General features: G+C 43.5%; 1 protein-coding gene across 8 annotated transcripts in view; it reads left to right on the top strand.

Annotated features, from left to right (window-relative positions):
- The window catches only part of MFSD2B (MFSD2 lysolipid transporter B, sphingolipid), an 80,777-nt gene that overhangs the window by 23,806 nt on the left and 39,693 nt on the right, over positions 1 to 17,278 (top strand). For 7 of the 8 annotated variants that reach the window (XM_075126383.1, XM_048845643.2, XM_048845645.2 and 4 more), the window contains 3 exons: positions 9,952 to 10,042; positions 10,139 to 10,260; positions 13,122 to 13,205. In XM_075126383.1, the coding sequence (XP_074982484.1) occupies positions 9,952 to 10,042; positions 10,139 to 10,260; positions 13,122 to 13,205 (297 nt within the window). The remainder of the gene's footprint in view (positions 1 to 9,951; positions 10,043 to 10,138; positions 10,261 to 13,121; positions 13,206 to 17,278) is intronic. The other variant, XM_048845642.2, reaches the window with a different exon arrangement.

Below are 17,278 nucleotides of genomic sequence, written 5' to 3'. Positions count from 1 at the left end.
CCCCGACCTGGCAGAGCTCACCTGAGCCACCCTCTCCATACCTCCCGGGGCTGGGACTAACTCCCCCCACCCCGTGCTCCTGCATCTGAGGCTCACTCCCCCAAGCTCCCCATTGCCCACAGTGGGGTCTCCCCCTGCCCCACCTGTATGCCACCCACAGCTGGGACTAGGGCTGACCCCCACTCCTGAGCCCCATGGGGCTGACCCCAAGCCCCGGACCACCTGGGGCTGATGCTGACCCCCCCAGCTCCGAGCCCCGTGCCACCCGCCTCTGGGGCTGAATCCGCCCCCATAGCTCCGCAGTGCCCATGGCTGGGGCTCAATCCCCCCTGAGTCCTGTGCCACCTGCAGCTGGGGGCTGATCCCTCCCCCAAGCGCTGCGCCTCCCCCAGCTGAGGCTGATTTCCCCCCCGGGCTCTGCACCACCCAGGAGTCAGCTCTGAAGCCAGCACTGCCTGCCAGCGGCAAATTTCTCCATTTCCGGCGGGCGGGCAGGGCTGCCTTCAGCTTACCCCAGGCAGCAGCTGCCTCTCTCTGCTCTGCCTTGCAGCTGGGACAAATGCCCAGTTTTGGCGAAGAAGTGGGAACGGCCCGGGCAGAGCTGAAAAAGGGGCCTGTCCTGGCCAAAACGGGATGTATCATCACCCTAGCCAGGCCAGGCCCTATTGTTCCTGGCCGGCCCCCCATTCCCGGGACCAACCCCCCGGGTCATGCCCCATTGCCCCTAGCTCGCCACTCAGTCTGGGGGTACCCCATAGAGCAGTGTTTCCCACACTTGGGACACTGTTAGGGGGCTTATTCCTTCACCCACTTACTTCCCTGGTCCTTCTCGCATGAACAGAGAGCAACAATACCCGAAGTCCAAAGGTGCAAACAATTCGATGTTTATTGGGGTGAACTTCCAGCAAGCATGATTCCAGTTTCCTTCCTTAGTATCCTCCTTCCCAGCTCTGACACCACAGAGCCTTACACCTGTGTCCCTGTTCCCATTCCTACCCTTAGCCAAACATGATTCCAACTTCCTTACTCCCATTCCCTGTTCCCATTTCCCCCTTTAGCAAAAAATGATTCCAATTTTCTTACCCCCATTCCCTGTTCCCATCTCCCTAACCCACATGCCCACCCCCACCCACACCCAGTCACTTCCTCATTGACTACAGATTATATAGTAAAACTTGAGTTTTGCTTAGCTATACCTTAACCAATCATTTTCCTGAAATTTAACTAACCAATCCTAACATATTGTAACATGATTATGTAACCAATTATATCCCACCACCTTAATTAGTTTACACCCAGCAAAATTAATTATACAGCAGACAGGAACAATCACAGAACCAGACAGAGATTATACAGACAAACAACAGCAAAGTGGGAACTACAATGACAAGACAACACAGAAGCGAGGATTTCACATCCCAGCTATTGATAAGTGAGTTCTTGCCAGACAGGATGCTATCAAACTAAGTTTCCTTTTACATTTTCTAGGCACTTCCCTTTCTCTGGAGGTGATAGGAACTATCAGGACAGGATTGTATTCCTAACAGCCGAATAGCACCTTATTTCAGTGTGACTAGTTTGGAATGTGAGGATGTGACTGTTTGCTTCCCAACTTATGGCTGCCTCTGCTGCTTAGCTTAAGGCCTTAGCCTAAGAACAGGGCCTCAGACTGTCACAGTAAGAGAAGGCCCTTACACCAGCAGACAGTGATTTTGATTCTTTCTTTTATACCTCTATCACTAGCCAAGTGATAAGAATACACCTAAATTCTTAGAGTATAGGCCTTTACAGACAGGCCTGAATATCTATATCCTAACAGACACTGCTTATGCAGGGAAAGCCCCTGGCGGGCCAGGCCGGTTTGCTTACCTGCCACATCCGCAGGTTCGGCCAATCGCGGCACCCATTGGCCGTGGTTCGCTGTGCCCGGCCAATGGGGGCTGTGGGAAGTGGCGCGGGCCAAGGGACATACCAGCCGCCGCTTCCCGTAGCCCCCAGCGGCCAGGCACAACGAACCACGGCCAGTGGGAGCCGCGATCGGCCGAACCTCTGGACGCGGCAGGTAAACAAACCAGCTGGTCCTGCCCGGGGCTTTCCCTGAACCAGTGGCGTCCCAAGTTTGGGAAACACTGCCATAGAGAATGTGGGCCTGGCGAGCTAAGCCTCCCTGCACCAGCCTTTCCTCCCCTGCAGTACGATGAGTCCCTGAGGTAAAATCCACCCTCCCTTGCAAACAAGGACTCACTCAGCTGAAGGGAGCCCACCTAGCTCAGTAAATGGAGGTGAGCCCAGTACCAGAAACCACCCTTCCAGAAGCAGCAACAAGACACCTCCCTGACCCTCCTCCGGCACAAATCATTGCTTACTTCCCCCCTCCCCTGTCCTCCCCCAACACTGAATGCTTGTTTGTCTGAGCGATTGGCTGAACAAGAAGTAGGACTGAGTGGACTTGCAGGCTCTAAAGTTTTACATTGTTTTATGGTTACATGCAGTTACTCTTTTTTACAAATTCTACATTTGTGAGTTCAACGTTCATGATAAAGATTGCACTACAGTACTTCAATGAGGTGAATTGAAGTTTCTTTTTTTACAGTGCAAATGTTTGTAATAAAAATAAATATAAAGTGAGCACTGTACACTTCGTATTCTGTGTTGTAACTGAAATCAATATTTTTGAAAATGTAGAAAACATCAAAAAATATTTAAATAAGTGGTATTCTGTTATTGTTTAACAGTGCGATTAATCGCGATACATTTTTTTAATCACTTGACAGCCCTACTAATTAGCAAAAAATAATTATTCTAGCAGTTGCAGCTTTTAGCCCAGCTGGACAGGATACATTTTGCAAAGCAGCAACTGGGGATTAATTTCATGGAGCCCATCCAGAAAGTTAATGAGAGGCATATGTCTAGAATCCTGTGTGCTGCTTTGAATGTTTATCCTTGCCAGTGTACAAGAGCTATGAATATGGAGGGGGTTTTAGCATGAATCCAGTGGAAGGGGGGCTTTGTGGCTAAGGCACGGAGTGGGACCCAGTGGAGCTAGGCTGTAGAGTTTCTCTGTAACCTTGGACAAGTCACTTAATCATTCTCTGTTTCAGTTCCCCATTTGTGGAGAAATGGAGGCCATTTGTAACTGAGGGGGAAGAAGAGGCAGTTAATGCCTGTCAAGGTTCCTCCCCCACTCTGAACTCTAGGGTACAGATGTGGGGACCTGCATGAAAAACCTCCTAAGCTTATCTTTACCAGCTTAGGTCAAAACTTCTCCAAGGTACAAAATATTCCACCCTTTGTCCTTGGATTGGCCGCTACCACCACCAAACTCATACTGGTTACTGGGGAAGAGCTGTTTGGACGCGTCTTTCCCCCCAAAATACTTCCCAAAACCTTGCACCCCACTTCCTGGACAAGGTTTGGTAAAAAGCCTCACCAATTTGCCTAGGTGACTACAGACCCAGACCCTTGGATCTTAAGAACAATGAACAATCCTCCCAACACTTGCACCCCCCCTTTCCTGGGAAATGTTGGATAAAAAGCCTCACCAATTTGCATAGGTGACCACAGACCCAAACCCTTGGATCTGAGAACAATGAAAAAGCATTCAGTTTTCTTACAAGAAGACTTTTAATAAAAATAGAAGTAAATAGAAATAAAGAAATGCCCCCTGTAAAATCAGGATGGTAGATACCTTACAGGGTAATTAGATTCAAAACATAGAGAACCCCTCTAGGCAAAACCTTAAGTTACAAAAAAGATACACAGACAGAAATAGTTATTCTATTCAGCACAATTCTTTTCTCAGTCATTTAAAGAAATCATAATCTAACACGTACCTAGCTAGATTACTTACTAAAAGTTCTAAGACTCCATTCCTGGTCTATCCCCGGCCAAGACAGAATATAGACAGACACACAGACCCTTTGTTTCTCTCCCTCCTCCCAGCTTTTGAAAGTATCTTGTCTCCTCATTGGTCATTTTGGTCAGGTGCCAGCGAGGTTACCTTTAGCTTCTTAACCCTTTACAGGTGAGAGGAGCTTTCCCCTGGCCAGGAGGGATTTCAAAGGGGTTTACCCTTCCCTTTATATTTATGACAATGCCTAAGGCCTGATCTAAAGCCCACTGAAGTCAGCTGAAAGTCTCCCATTATGTTTGATAGGTTTTGGATTGGACCATTAGTCTTGAGCACTGGGTTTTTGTCACGTCTTGAGTTATTAGTGAAACAGCTAGCTTGTAAGGTTGTGACACAGTTACTACTGCTACTTGCTGTACCTGCTCTATGACTGTTACTATTTACATTGATCTGATCTGTCCATTTATCTGTCAGCTGGGACTGGCTCCCTCCAAGGGAGACATCCTTGACCTGATTTTGATCTCAGTTGCACCTGTGTAAATCAGAAGTTGCTTCAGTGAAGTCAATGGCATTACACTGGCATAAGATCGTGCAAGTGAGAGGAGAATTAGGCTACCTGTGTATCTTTTTTCATTGCTGCTAAGCAGTTGGAGTAGGGCAGTTCTAATAGCAAACTAAGTGTCTTTTCCGGTGTGGGCTTTAACAAGACACAAAACATTGTCCCAGCTTTCATTGTAACCCCTAGTGGGCATTTCATCCTAGCCCCTTAATGACTCTGAAAAAGTGATTCTGAAAAAGATTTGGGGGTCATGGTGGATCAATCAGCTGAACATGTGTGATGCTGTGGCCAAAAGAGCTAGTGCGATCCTGGGTTGGATAAACAGGGGAATCTCAAGTAGGAGTAGAGAGGTTATTTTACCTACATATTTGGTATTGGTGCAATGAATGCTGGAATATTGTGCCCAGTTCTGATTCCCACAATTAAAGAAGGATGTTGATAAATTGAAGAGGGTTCAGAGAAGAGCCACGAGAACCATTAAAGGATTAGAAAACCTGCCTTATAGTGATAAAATCAAGGAGCTCAATCTACTTAGCTTAACAAAGAGAAGGTTGAGTGACTTGATTACAGTCTATAAGTATCCACATGCAGAACAAATATTTAATAATGTGCTCTTCAGTCTGCCAGAGAAAGGTTTAACACTATCAAATAGCTAGACAAATTCAGACTGGATATAAGGTGTAAATTTTTGACTGTGAGGGTACTTAACCATTGGAACAACTTCCCAAGAGGTGCAGTGATTCACCATCACTGACAATTATTAAATCGAGATTGGATTTTTTTCTAAAAGATACACTGTAGGAATTATTTTGGGGAAGTTCTATGGCCTGTGCAATACAGGAGATCAGACTAGATGACCACAATGGTCCCTTCTGGCCTTGGAATCTATGAACAGATGAATTTGCTCACATCACAAAATTGCCATACAAATTGACAAGTCTCTGCACAAGAGGTTTTCAAGAGAGGACTGGCTGGAGGCGTGGCAGGGCAGGATTAAAGTGCAGTGGCAGCCTTTTGCCTTGCGGTGCCTGCTTTCATTAGTGCTGTTGAGTAACCCCTGTCTTCCAAATCCCCTAAACAGCATTAAAGAAAAGAACCAGACATGAGGTCATGTGGGAATGTTTGTGTGTGAAAATCCTAGCATTGTTGGGGCTAGGGGATATTGTGGGTAGAAAGGACTGTTTTGCAAAGTGTTGAGCTCCAAGTGATTTTATCTTCAAAATTACAAAAAAATGATAATGTGGAGGACAAGAAGTAGTTGGGGCCAAATCTTAATTGTCTCCATTTCAGGGATGTGACCCCACTGTTTTAGTCACATGAGCTTCTTCTGATTGTGCCGTAGGGGACAGCATGATGACAGACAAACAAAATAACCACAGTAATTAGCTATGACTTTCCCCCCTTGCTTTAATAATATAATAACAAAAACCAAAACAGAACACAAGCAGTAAGCAATTGCTACTACAGATACAATCTCTTCTGTCTGTGTTTCTGTGAAGAGCTCTCAACAGAGATTAGACCAGTGATACACAAGTACTCCTTTTCTTTTTACTCAGACCTCAGAGCTTCGGGAGCCAAATTAGTGATCAATATTGCTCCAAAGAGCCACGGTAGTATGAATTCATTGTTTCATTCTCACAGCAAAATGGCTGGCTCAGTATTATTATTTTATCAATTACAATTGGTTAATAACATGGTAAAAGCATCCTCATTGGTTAATAACTTAGATTGGTTCATAATTAAATCACACAATGTTTTAGTATCACGTGCTGCAAAGAGTCGCAGGAGACACATTAAGGAGCCACTTGCGACTCGCGAACTTCAGACTGAGTATCATTGGATTGTTTAGTTCCCCCCAGTGGGAACGCACTTCTCCAGGAGAATTAAGACCGAAGTACATTTTCCCAAAATCAGTAGGGAGGCCTGTCTCAGTGTATCATAAATAACTAAAACAATTTATAGATGGGCTAAGGAACTTCATTTAAGGAACAGTGAATCCTGTTTGGTTTGTCATGGATAACCTAACCAATTTAAACATGGGCAAAGGCGAAGAAAGCATTTAACCTAGTTACTTAAAAGGAAGCCATTTAAGGAGCAGTTTTGAGACAGGAACATTAATAAATGTTCAAGAATCTTAAATTCAAAGTACAATAGAACCTCAGAGATACAAACACCAGAGTTACAAACTGACCGGTCAACCACACACCTCATTTGGAACTAGAAGTACACAGTCAGGCAGCAGCAGAGACCAAAAAAAAAGCAAATTCGGTACAGTACTGTGTTAAATGTAAACTACTAAAAAAAAAAAGGAAAATTCTAAAAAAAGATTTGACAAGATAGGGAAACTGTTTCTGTGCTTGTTTCATTTAAATTAAGATGGTTAAAAACAGCATATTTCTTCTGGATAGTAGAGTGTCAAAGCCGTATTAAGTCAATGTTCAGTTGTAAACTTTTGAAAGAATAACCATAACATTTTGTTCAGCGTTACAAACTTTTGAGAGTTACGAACAATCTCCATTTCTGAGCTGTTCGTAACTCTGAGATTCTACTGGAAATCCTGCTATTTTTTCTCTTTTTACCAAGATTAGCTCATGTCTCCTTTTGGAGTTCACAGTCAAAGCAATCTAGTTTTTAATAGAAGTTGTTAATGCCTTAAATTACAATAGTATTTCAAGTCCATTAAAATTATTACAAGAAACAACTCTAATCCCTTGGCAATGCTCTTATCTCACCAACAATGCTGAAGTCTCAATGATGTCATCGTGCTGCAGAAACAGTGCTGAGCTGGAAGGTTGCTGTATTGTTGCTTCTTTGTTCTTCTTAGCTGTCTGGTTGCTGCTGTGTGCTTGCTTGTAGAGATGAGGTGGCCAGGTTGAACTGAGTGCATAAGAAAGCAGAACCATGTAAGAGCATAATAGCACACAAGAGTTTGTAAGAACAAGCATGAGAACAGTGCATGTCCCACTTCCGAGGAATTTATACTTTTCTCTTTGCATAGTCTCAGTGAAGGTGGAAGAAGCACACTTTTCAGGGCTTGGCTGGATTCAGATATCAGATGCTGTTGGCTTTCATTGGGTTAGCACCTTCATGGGATTGCCTTGGTAGCATCTTCATCTCATGAATATGCAGTCTGTTAATGCACATGCAGTAGAGCTGTAATTCTTCAGCTTTATAGTTGTATTGACTTTTGGCTTTGTGGCAGGAAATTCTCAGAACATCTTTAGAGTTTTAACTCTCTTTTATTCAGTTCATTTTCTGAGCGATTTCTTTAGTTCCAACAAGGTTTTGAAATTGTTTCATAGAAGTCAAAACACAGTCCAAAAATTATTTCAGCTGTTCAAAGTCTTTTTTTAATTTAAATTATTATTCAAAAGAGTCTTTAAACTTAAATGATCATCAAATAAAGTATAGTCTTTTCTTCTTAACAGTCTTTGCAGAAGTTTTTCTTGTCTTTTTTGAGTTTGGCAAGATGTTTAAGCTTTGCCAGGTAACTGATTAATTCCCCAGTGAATATCAATATTTTATACTCAGATGGTTTCTTATATTAACCTGTTACAGCATTCAAATGACCTTGCTGTATTTGTACATAAAACATCTTACAAGTCACATAATAGTAGTCTCAGGAAGTTGCTATTTGAAGAGCTAGTTTTAGATACAAAACATTTGTGAATACGCATCTCAAAGGAAGCATATAACATCTTAAACAGTTGAAGGACAACAAGGGTTTTCCCCATCAAGAGGAAAGATGAGTCAGAATTAACCAATATCTCCTGTAAAACATTTCCCAGCCATAAATGTTCTCCTTGAAGTTTAAAGAATGAAGACGTTAAAGTTTTGTAAAAGAAATCAGTTTTGATTAGGATATTTCTAGAATTCTTTGTGTGGGGTTTAAAACTAAAGATTTTCTCTCTGTAAAGATGAGGGGGAAAGAAGCCCACTTTTATGACTTAGTTTACAGCTCTGAAAACACATCCTAAGCATAACTACTTATCCTGAATAAAGAATAGCCTTACATTCATGTGTACAACCATGGCTCTTTCTAAAACATAAATATCTAACAAAGTTTGGTTTTTTTGAGGTAAAGATCATGTCTGTACCAAACTTTTATCTTGGACATGGAGGAGGTGGCCTGTTCTTTGAGAAGATGCCATTGTTGGTTAAAGGTTTTTTTTGACCAAATGGTTCCTAGATTTGCAACCTACCATTTGTAGTATATTCATAGGCTTGTCAGAACTTTATTCTTATTTTTTGATAATTTCAATGGCTAATATCAATGTTTACTTTTTAAGCATTTTTTTCTACTTTTATCAATTTAAATTTTCACAGTTGCACAGTTTATGGGTTTTCGGCATTTTTTATATTTTAATCTATTTAAATGTTTGTGGTTGCGAGAAATTATTGGGGGAGGGACAGCTGGGAGGGGTTAGACAGTAATTATTTAATGACTGTAGACAATGAGATTCAAAAAGTTGAAGCTCTGTAAGGGTTAAAACACAAATTGTCAACATTATATAATGTCAGAAAATACAAAGTAAATATGCTTATATCAAACTTTACTAAATTTCTCAAGCAGTGTTAGGAAGGCTTTTGTTACTGTCTCACATGACTTTCTCATAAACAAACTAGGGAAATAAAGCCTAGACAAACCTACTGTAAGGTGGAACTGTGGCAAAGAGAGACTAAGTGACTTGCCTCAGATCACACAGAAACTCTGTAGTGGAGCAGGAAGTTGAAGCCAGGTTGCTCCAGTCCTAGGCTAGCATCTTAACCACGGCACTGTCCTTTCTCTCCATTGGGCACCCTGACACTGAGGTATCCAAAATAATCAGTCACTTTTGACAATCTTAGCCCTGGCCCATAAGCAGTGCTGTTAGAAATGTGGTTTCAAGGTATAAAAGCCAAGGCAATAGTTAGCCTACCATAGCCAGTGCTTAATTTGTGCCAAGCCTTGCCCGGGCTGAGCCCCGGCACCTCTAGGCTTGGCAGTTCATAGCCCCAGCACCTCCAGGGTGGCTGCATCAGTTATGAATGTAGAAAACTTGCTTGAGCCCCGGCACCTCTTTCATTACAAATTAAGCACTGACCATAGCTGACTTAATTGGAAGACGTGGATGCTCAGCAGCACTGGGGATTGGGGCCTGCTATTTTTACTATGAGATGTCAAAAGCAGGGCTGGTTTTGTTTTCCCAAAAATATTGTCAAGGTCAGCTCACACCTGGGTCTCACCTTACCTTAATCTGAAAAATTTGAGGGAGCCAGGGTTCCCCATAATGGTCGTATCTTGTGCTGACCCCTGGAAAATATCACTTTGTAAAACGGTAGCCTGCTCTGGTCAAATGAATAGCACGCTTATATCCTAACATGGCACAATCCCCATTGTTTTGTATGTAAATCTTGCCCAGGCTGGTATTAAAATTATTTCTATCTAGGATCTATAATTTGTCTTTTCTCAATGTAGTGGTCCATTTACTTTTGTTGAGCCAGAGCAGTGCAATCAGGCTTTTACTGTCCTTATCTGTAATAAGTCTCTTTCCTTTTAAAGAGAGAACTCTACATGATTGCAGCGGGAGTAATAGGAGGGGTGTATCTATTCGGCATTCTCATCCTTTTCATTGGAGTAAAAGAGAGAGACGGTAAGTTAAATTCAAATACGTCTGGGTTTCAAAGTGATTCTTTCCCACTTAGGTTTGGAAAATATGACATTATTTTATGTATTCCACCCCTTGTAGATCCTTACGCCTTAAATTCAGACAAAGCAATTCCTTTCTTTAAGGGACTGAGACTCACAATGAAGCATGGTCCGTACTTGAAGCTTACAGCTTCGTTTCTTCTCATCTCAACAGCCATTCAGGTAACTCCAGTCTTTGCAAGTCCATGCATCGGACTTGTTCTACCCACAGCATGAAAGAGTCAGAAGCAGCAGCTGGAATGTAAATAGCCCTAGACTTGCAAGTAGAGCTGGTGATTCGGTAGATTGTGTTTTTCCCCTCTGAGTCAATATGGAACTAATGCCCTGCTGTCGTGCTAAGGGGCATTGTGCTGCTGGAAGTAATATCTTTCAAACAAGAAATAAAACCTAAAGCCCTGACCACTTATTAAATACTCTATAGCTTTTTTTTTTCATTAAAGGCCCAGTTTGGCTCATTATATTCTACCTACCTAAAATCTCCTAGGTTCAATCAGCTAGGGAATACTTTTTCACTTCTCCCAAAGCTGTTCTGCAGTGCGCGCTGCATTAAACCATTGCCCTGTGTGACTGTGACTGTGTTTTAATAGTATCTGAAGTGGCTCCTATAGTTTTTTGAGAAGGAAGGCACTATGTAAGTGTAAGATGATATTCCATCACGCAGGCATACAGTACTACTTCTAGTTATAACTAGAGCCACAAAATTCAGATCTGGATCGGCCGCTATATTTTGAACCTCCCAAAAGAAACACAGTGAGGCAGCATCACATCGATAGAGGTATAAAAACCTGAAACTAATAGATTCTCAACCCACATTCCCCAAAGTTCAGTTCTATTTTGATCCAGGATTTTGAGATCTGTGCTCATCTCCGTTAATCGTTTCAGTGTGTTTCCTTAGGATTCATTACCTTAATCATTAGGGCTCTATCAAATTCACGGCCATGAAAAACATGTCATGGACCGTGAAATCTGGTCTGCCCCGTGAAATCTGGTCTTTTGTGTACTTTTACCCTATACTATACAGTATACTATACAGATTTCACCAGCGTTTCTCAAGCTGGGGGTCCTGACCCAAAAGGGCGCCAGACGGGGGTCACAAGGTTATTGTAGGGGGGTCACGGTATTGCCACCCTTACTTCTGCGCTGCTGTATCCTTCAGAGCAGAGCAGCTGGAGAGTGGTGGCTGCTGGCCGAGGGCCCAGCTCTGAAGGCAGCAGCGCAGAAGTAAGGGTGGCAATAACATGGACCCTTCCTCCCCCCCCCCAACCCAATAATAACCTTGCAACCTTTCCAGTCCCCTTTTGGGTCAGAACTCCTACAACTACATATCTGAAATAATGAAATTTATGATTTTTAAAATCCTATGATTGTGAAATTGATCAAAATGGATCGTGAATTTGGTAGGGCCCGATTAATCATCATCTTTATTTTTTTTAAAAGCAGATCATAATATCCATGTTTTTGGCACTAGTCCATTAGCCACATGAACCATCAGTCAACCGGCGCTGTGACACTATGACAAGAGTTATGCTTATAATGTACTCATACTTTGCTTGCCAACTGTCGTGGCGAATTAATAAGTCCTGTGGAAGGACTGTCACTCCTCCATGGCTTTGTGCTTGTCACAAAGAACCTCTGAAAATATGTTTGCAAAGAAATAGCCACATTTCCTGTTGGCATGGATTTGGGTTCAGTTAGCAAGGCTTTCTGATTGTGCATCTGGCAGTTTTTGCTTGAGGGACAGGTCTGAGACTGAGAGACGGTAACACAGGCATCTCCCCTCACATCAAATAATGTAGTCCGTCTGAGCAACAACAGGCAAGGGAAGATTCAGGTAGGCTCCTTGGGATCCAGACTCTTACAGCACTCATTCACTTAGGCAGCATGTGGCCTGGCATGGCACACAGCTGCCTGCAGACAGTCACCTATTGACAACACCCAGGGAGGAGGAGGTGCACCCTGGGCCCATCTTGTACCCTCAGGTCTCAAAGAGGCGGGGGAAGGCAGGCAGCAGCTGGGAGCTCTCTTGCTCCAACTTGGCTGGTATGTGCAGCACAGGCTGCTGCTTGTCTTGGGGGGGGGTGTCGTTTTGGAGTGGGGGCAGAGGGTGAAGGGATAGGGAGACATAGTTCTGGTGGATCTGACCCCAATATGGTGTTTTTCCACCATATGAAATGAGACCACAGCAGACTATGGCACAAGCTGGAGAAGGCATTGGGGAGATGGGAGGGAGCAGAATACTCGGCCTAATTTGTACATAAACTAAAAAAGTTGTTAATTTTTTGGCCCTCAAAGGAACAGTTCATCAAGGTTCCATACAAAACACAGATTCTTCTCTAGGCCTTCCACCTTCCCAAAATAACCAGAGAAGGGCCTGGACCAGGACTTCAGTTCCAAGCCTCGCCCTGAACTCTCAAAATCCTGGATGATAATTCTTGTGACTCACCTATCTGTATAATAGACAGGAACTGGATCCTCCAACCCAAACAGTACCCAAACTTGTGGGCAGTTCTGATCCTGAGCTCGGGCCCATGTACAAATATAAGCAACATGATTAAGCCACTCTGGATCAGTTACTGCACTTCAGAGGGTTGTCATGATTAATTTCAGCTGAGGGGGAGAGTAAATTGCTTAGGAGCCATGGCTTTAATTAAAAGATGCATGGTATTACTGTCTAAGAGGCAGTCTGTGGAAGGGGAATGAAACTTTTTTCAGCAAACTGCTGTCTGTAACTAACCAGTTACAATAGGCAAACTCTAAGGTTGTAAATAGACTCTTCTCTCCTTCCAATAAACTAGTCTTCCATATTGCAACCTACTAGTTCGATACGTTCAGGACCTGATCCGTCTGTCACTTTACCCCAGCTTTACCTTGACATTACTCCAGTGTCTTCAGTGGAGTTACTCCTGATTTAAACTGATGTAAGTGAGAGCAGAATCAGGACCGAAAAGCTTGGATTTATTTAATAACTGATTTGTTATAGGTGATGTAATGAAATTCTTTTTGATGTTGTCTTCATTGCACAGCTTGAGCAGAGCAATTTTGTCCTGTTTTGCACCCATGCAGCCAGTCTTCACAATCACTTCCAGTATTTAGTGGTGACCATTTTGGTGAGTTGCACTGAAACAAATAAGTGGTTTTTGGGGGGAGGAGTGAGAAGCAGGACTGAACTTTGTTTCTTTGACAGAGGGGGGTTGTTCAATGGAGCAGCTTGCATTTAAGCACCTCAGGTTAAGTGACTACAAATTGTTAGCACCTGTGGGCTGTTGCAATGAGTTTGATCACCATCCCATTCCTAGCGGACGTTGTGGAACTTGTAGGGAGAGGAAAGGTCTGGAATATTCAATTTATTTCTTAGTGTTCACATGTACCTACGAGCCACTTCCTGCCTCTTGAAGCCACTTCCTGCCTCTTGTGCATGAAGGGAGGTCTGGAATTTTAGCTTCTGTTTCCCTCTCACCAGTCTGATATGCCAAGAATTAAACAAGTTTCCCTTGTGCATTCATACCTGTGAGCCCTCTGTGCCAGGCAACCTGCAGGGATAAATATTTAAAGTATTCACAGATGCAGTGAATTGCTGTATAAAGGCATCAGTGCTGCTTTACAGATACCTTTACAGAGTCCTCTTCCTTCGCACTCTTGGGTGGAGTTCTGTCCAGACTTACTTACGTGGGTGATCCTCTTGCAACCAAGCTACGAATTGCTCCATTAATGCATGCCTCCCTCTGAGTGTACGTTGGTGAAATGCTGCAGCTCTCATGCTTCTGATTAAAGCCCTCCGAGGACAAACAGAAAGTTTAATGTGTAATTGCTGGGGTATGTGTCTGCTGAAAATGCTTCATGTAGACCTTTCCCTTTCTTTTGCCTGGCCTTTTAAATACTATATCAACCTTTGTCAGAGAAGCTCCTGCTTGCTCTCCTTTTGGGCCTGGCTTCTGCCAGGGGGACTGTTTGGGGTATCTGAGAGGAGCCTTCATTGTTTCCATTTTGCCCCCCCTTTCCTCTTCAACCTTTTTGATGCTTCCTTTCTTACATTAAAGCACTGCAAAGGCTGATCTTTTCCAGTGACTAAAATTAATAAGAGGTGGAACAAAGGCCCACTTCTGCAAGTGCTGGTCCCTGTATATATTCCACTGTGGGCTATGCATGCACTCCATGTGCCTGAGACTGGATGATTCTTGTCAGTGTCCATTAGTCCTCATGTGCACTCCTTCCCTCCTTGTGCTCTGATCTGAGGATGTAAGCAGCCATGCAGACCAACTGCCTCTCCAGTTCCTTCTTACTGTTTCATGGTCTGAGTCTGAACTTTCCAGTGTCCACAGGGCTGATCCTCCTTCATCAAAGCTGTAAATATTATAAACTGTATATACCGAATATAAAAATTATTTGTTAGTTTATTAGATAATCAGGTTTCGGGGAACATGTCCCCCTTCCCAGTATGGGACTCCAGTTATGGGCAGGATTCTGGCCTTCAAGAACTGTGTCTCCTGTCCCTGTTCCTTCCCAAGGCAATGACCATCTGACATGCCTCTACTGCTTCAGAGAAGCTCATATCTCTGCTAAGCGCAGTATCTGTCACTCCTCCCCACGCTGTGTAGTAGTAAAGTTTTATGTTTGTATTTTATATAGTTTAAAATAAAGAGGAATAATGTAGTATGTATTAAACATATTGGTGTATGATTTGATCATATCTGTCAGCCACCCCTTTTGAATAGCAGAAAGGAATGGCCTAATGGGCATTGGTAGGGATACATCAGCCAGAATCTGTGTCTGGACTAATTTCAAGGCAGTAACAGATCCTTTGAGGGTCACCAATTTGTTGTAGGTTTAGCATTTTAAAATAAGTAAAGGAATGGCACGATTGTTTTCTTTTGCATTGCAATTTGATGTTCCTGTTCAAAATGTTCTGCGTAAATTAATTCTGTTTTGTGTGTAAATGAGGAATACGTGGGTTAAGAAATAAGTGTGAAGGCCATCGCTGAACCAGATATGGTCTAAGGAGGAACCGGAGACAGACACAAGGGTGCCAGAAGGCTGCAACATGCCCCTATTGAAATGTCAAAGGAGGGCAAATTAATGACTCTAAAAATAAGACAAGCACCTATCAATGGGAACAAATATCAGTAATCAGTAATCAAAACCAGCATGGAATAACTCCCTAAAAAACTTAATAAAAAAACAAAATAAAAAATAAAAAAAACAATTTAAGAAAACAAGCACTTGTCAAACAATTGATTACAGCATGACGGTGCAAAACTCATCGGTCCCAATGAAGGAAAATCACTGTATAAACAGGGGGCCTTGCCATGAAACTTTGGGTCCGTCCTGCCAAGACTTCCCCGGAGCACCGTATCGTGACCGATGGAACCCGGCTCCTCCCTACTCGTGATCAACCTAGCTGGCCACTAGATTGATCCGGACTCTGGACTGGTAACTATAACATCGACTGGCGGGACAAACATGGGAGTTCAGGCCTAGGAAACCCCTCATGGAGCCAGACTGCGCTGCACAGTGTTTTGAGGCGTTGAGGAGCATGCTGCCCAGCACTAGCACTTCAGACACAGTGACAGGCAAAGGCAGAGCCAAGCATTCTTCCTCTCAGGTTCACTGCAAAGGCAAGAAAGCCTCTCCAAGGCTGGAGCAATATTCCCCTCTAGATCCACTTCTACAAGTGTGTAGGGGAACCAGCCCTTCACACCTGGGCCAAGGAAACTTGAAAACCCATCGAAGTCATGGTACCGACCCACAGGCTGCAGAGACAGAGGGTGCCTCCCCTTCAGCACCATCGGCAGCAGCAGGACCATTGGTGCTGAGTCAAGAGAGGCATGAACCTAGACAGTCTGACCTGATACTAGCAGAGGGGCCATTGGTACTAATGCACACTTCTGAGCCAACGCTGAAGGTTAACAGGGAGAAGACGCTTCATGGGGGCAGATATACCCTTTCAGAGGACATCACCATCCTGCCAGATCTGGAATCTCCCATCTTATCAGGCCCGGTTCTTACAAGGGAGATCACGACACTATCGGTCCACAAACATTATGAAAGAAGTTGATTTCCTGTTCCCTTTACTAGTCAGGATATTTCCTCATTGACAGTTCCAACAGCACCACTTCTGGAGATGGAGCCCATATTCTCTTCGCCAGGCAATTCTGATATGGGAGAAGGACCGTCATCACTTCCTCCAAGACATGTCAGCCTTGATAGAGGTTCCAGAATCTCCTGGGGCCTGCCATTACTGCATAAGTTGGGGTACCCCCCAGGACTAATGGTATTCTATGCCTTGGGGTCCAGATGAACCCATACTGGACCCTTCACATTGGCCCTGCTGGGGACCATGGGACCTATGCATGCATTATCCTGTATCTGTACAGACCCACTGAGACTCTCCCCATCCCTCTCCTCAGAGTGACCAGCGTGAACGCCATCTGGAGCCCATGGGGAAAGAAGAAGAGCCATATCCAGTGGTACCACTGGTATTGTATGGCATATCGTCTTCTTTTCCTGACATGGCAGTTGCCCCAGCATTACCATTGTAGCCAGATCTATGTATTATATATATATATAGAGAGAGAGATTAGATTACTTAAGAATCCCAAGTTATCATTTTGAGGCCCAGTATTATTTCAGTTATTATATAGTTGGGAACCCTGATGTGCCCAGTTGCAACACTCACACTATGGGAACTCGTCTATGTTTACAAATAGTTCTTAATACATTTAGCACAGTCCTAAAAACCCCAACTCAGTAAGGTAGAGAGAAATACTACAGAGTATACATCTGCACATCCATATACTCACACCATCCATTGTAGAACAACCTGAAATGTTAGCCATCATCTTCCCCATCATCACCAGTGGCCATTATTCTGGCACCTCCCAAGGACTACATCTCCTTCTCCTACAGCCCCTAGGCTGGGATGCAACTTTTATAATACGTTATGCTGATGCACTATGTTTGATGCATATTCAGTAGGGGATTTTCCCCTTTTCCTTATTTGTATTTCCCCACCTTACGAATGTCGGAGTGTCTTTCTTCTATAGGTTAGTGTATCAATGATCTCAACTTATTAACATATACCTCAATTCATTACCATGGCCCTCTTGTGGTTAGGTAGCTCATTTGCCTGTTACATATGTCAACTCACTGTCATGACACTTTTGTGATTGGATCATTTACCTGT

The sequence above is a fragment of the Caretta caretta genome, chromosome 3 (genome assembly GCF_965140235.1).
Source record: "Caretta caretta isolate rCarCar2 chromosome 3, rCarCar1.hap1, whole genome shotgun sequence".
Taxonomy (NCBI): Eukaryota; Metazoa; Chordata; order Testudines; family Cheloniidae; genus Caretta; species Caretta caretta.
This window is presented reverse-complemented; position numbering and strand designations above follow the sequence as displayed.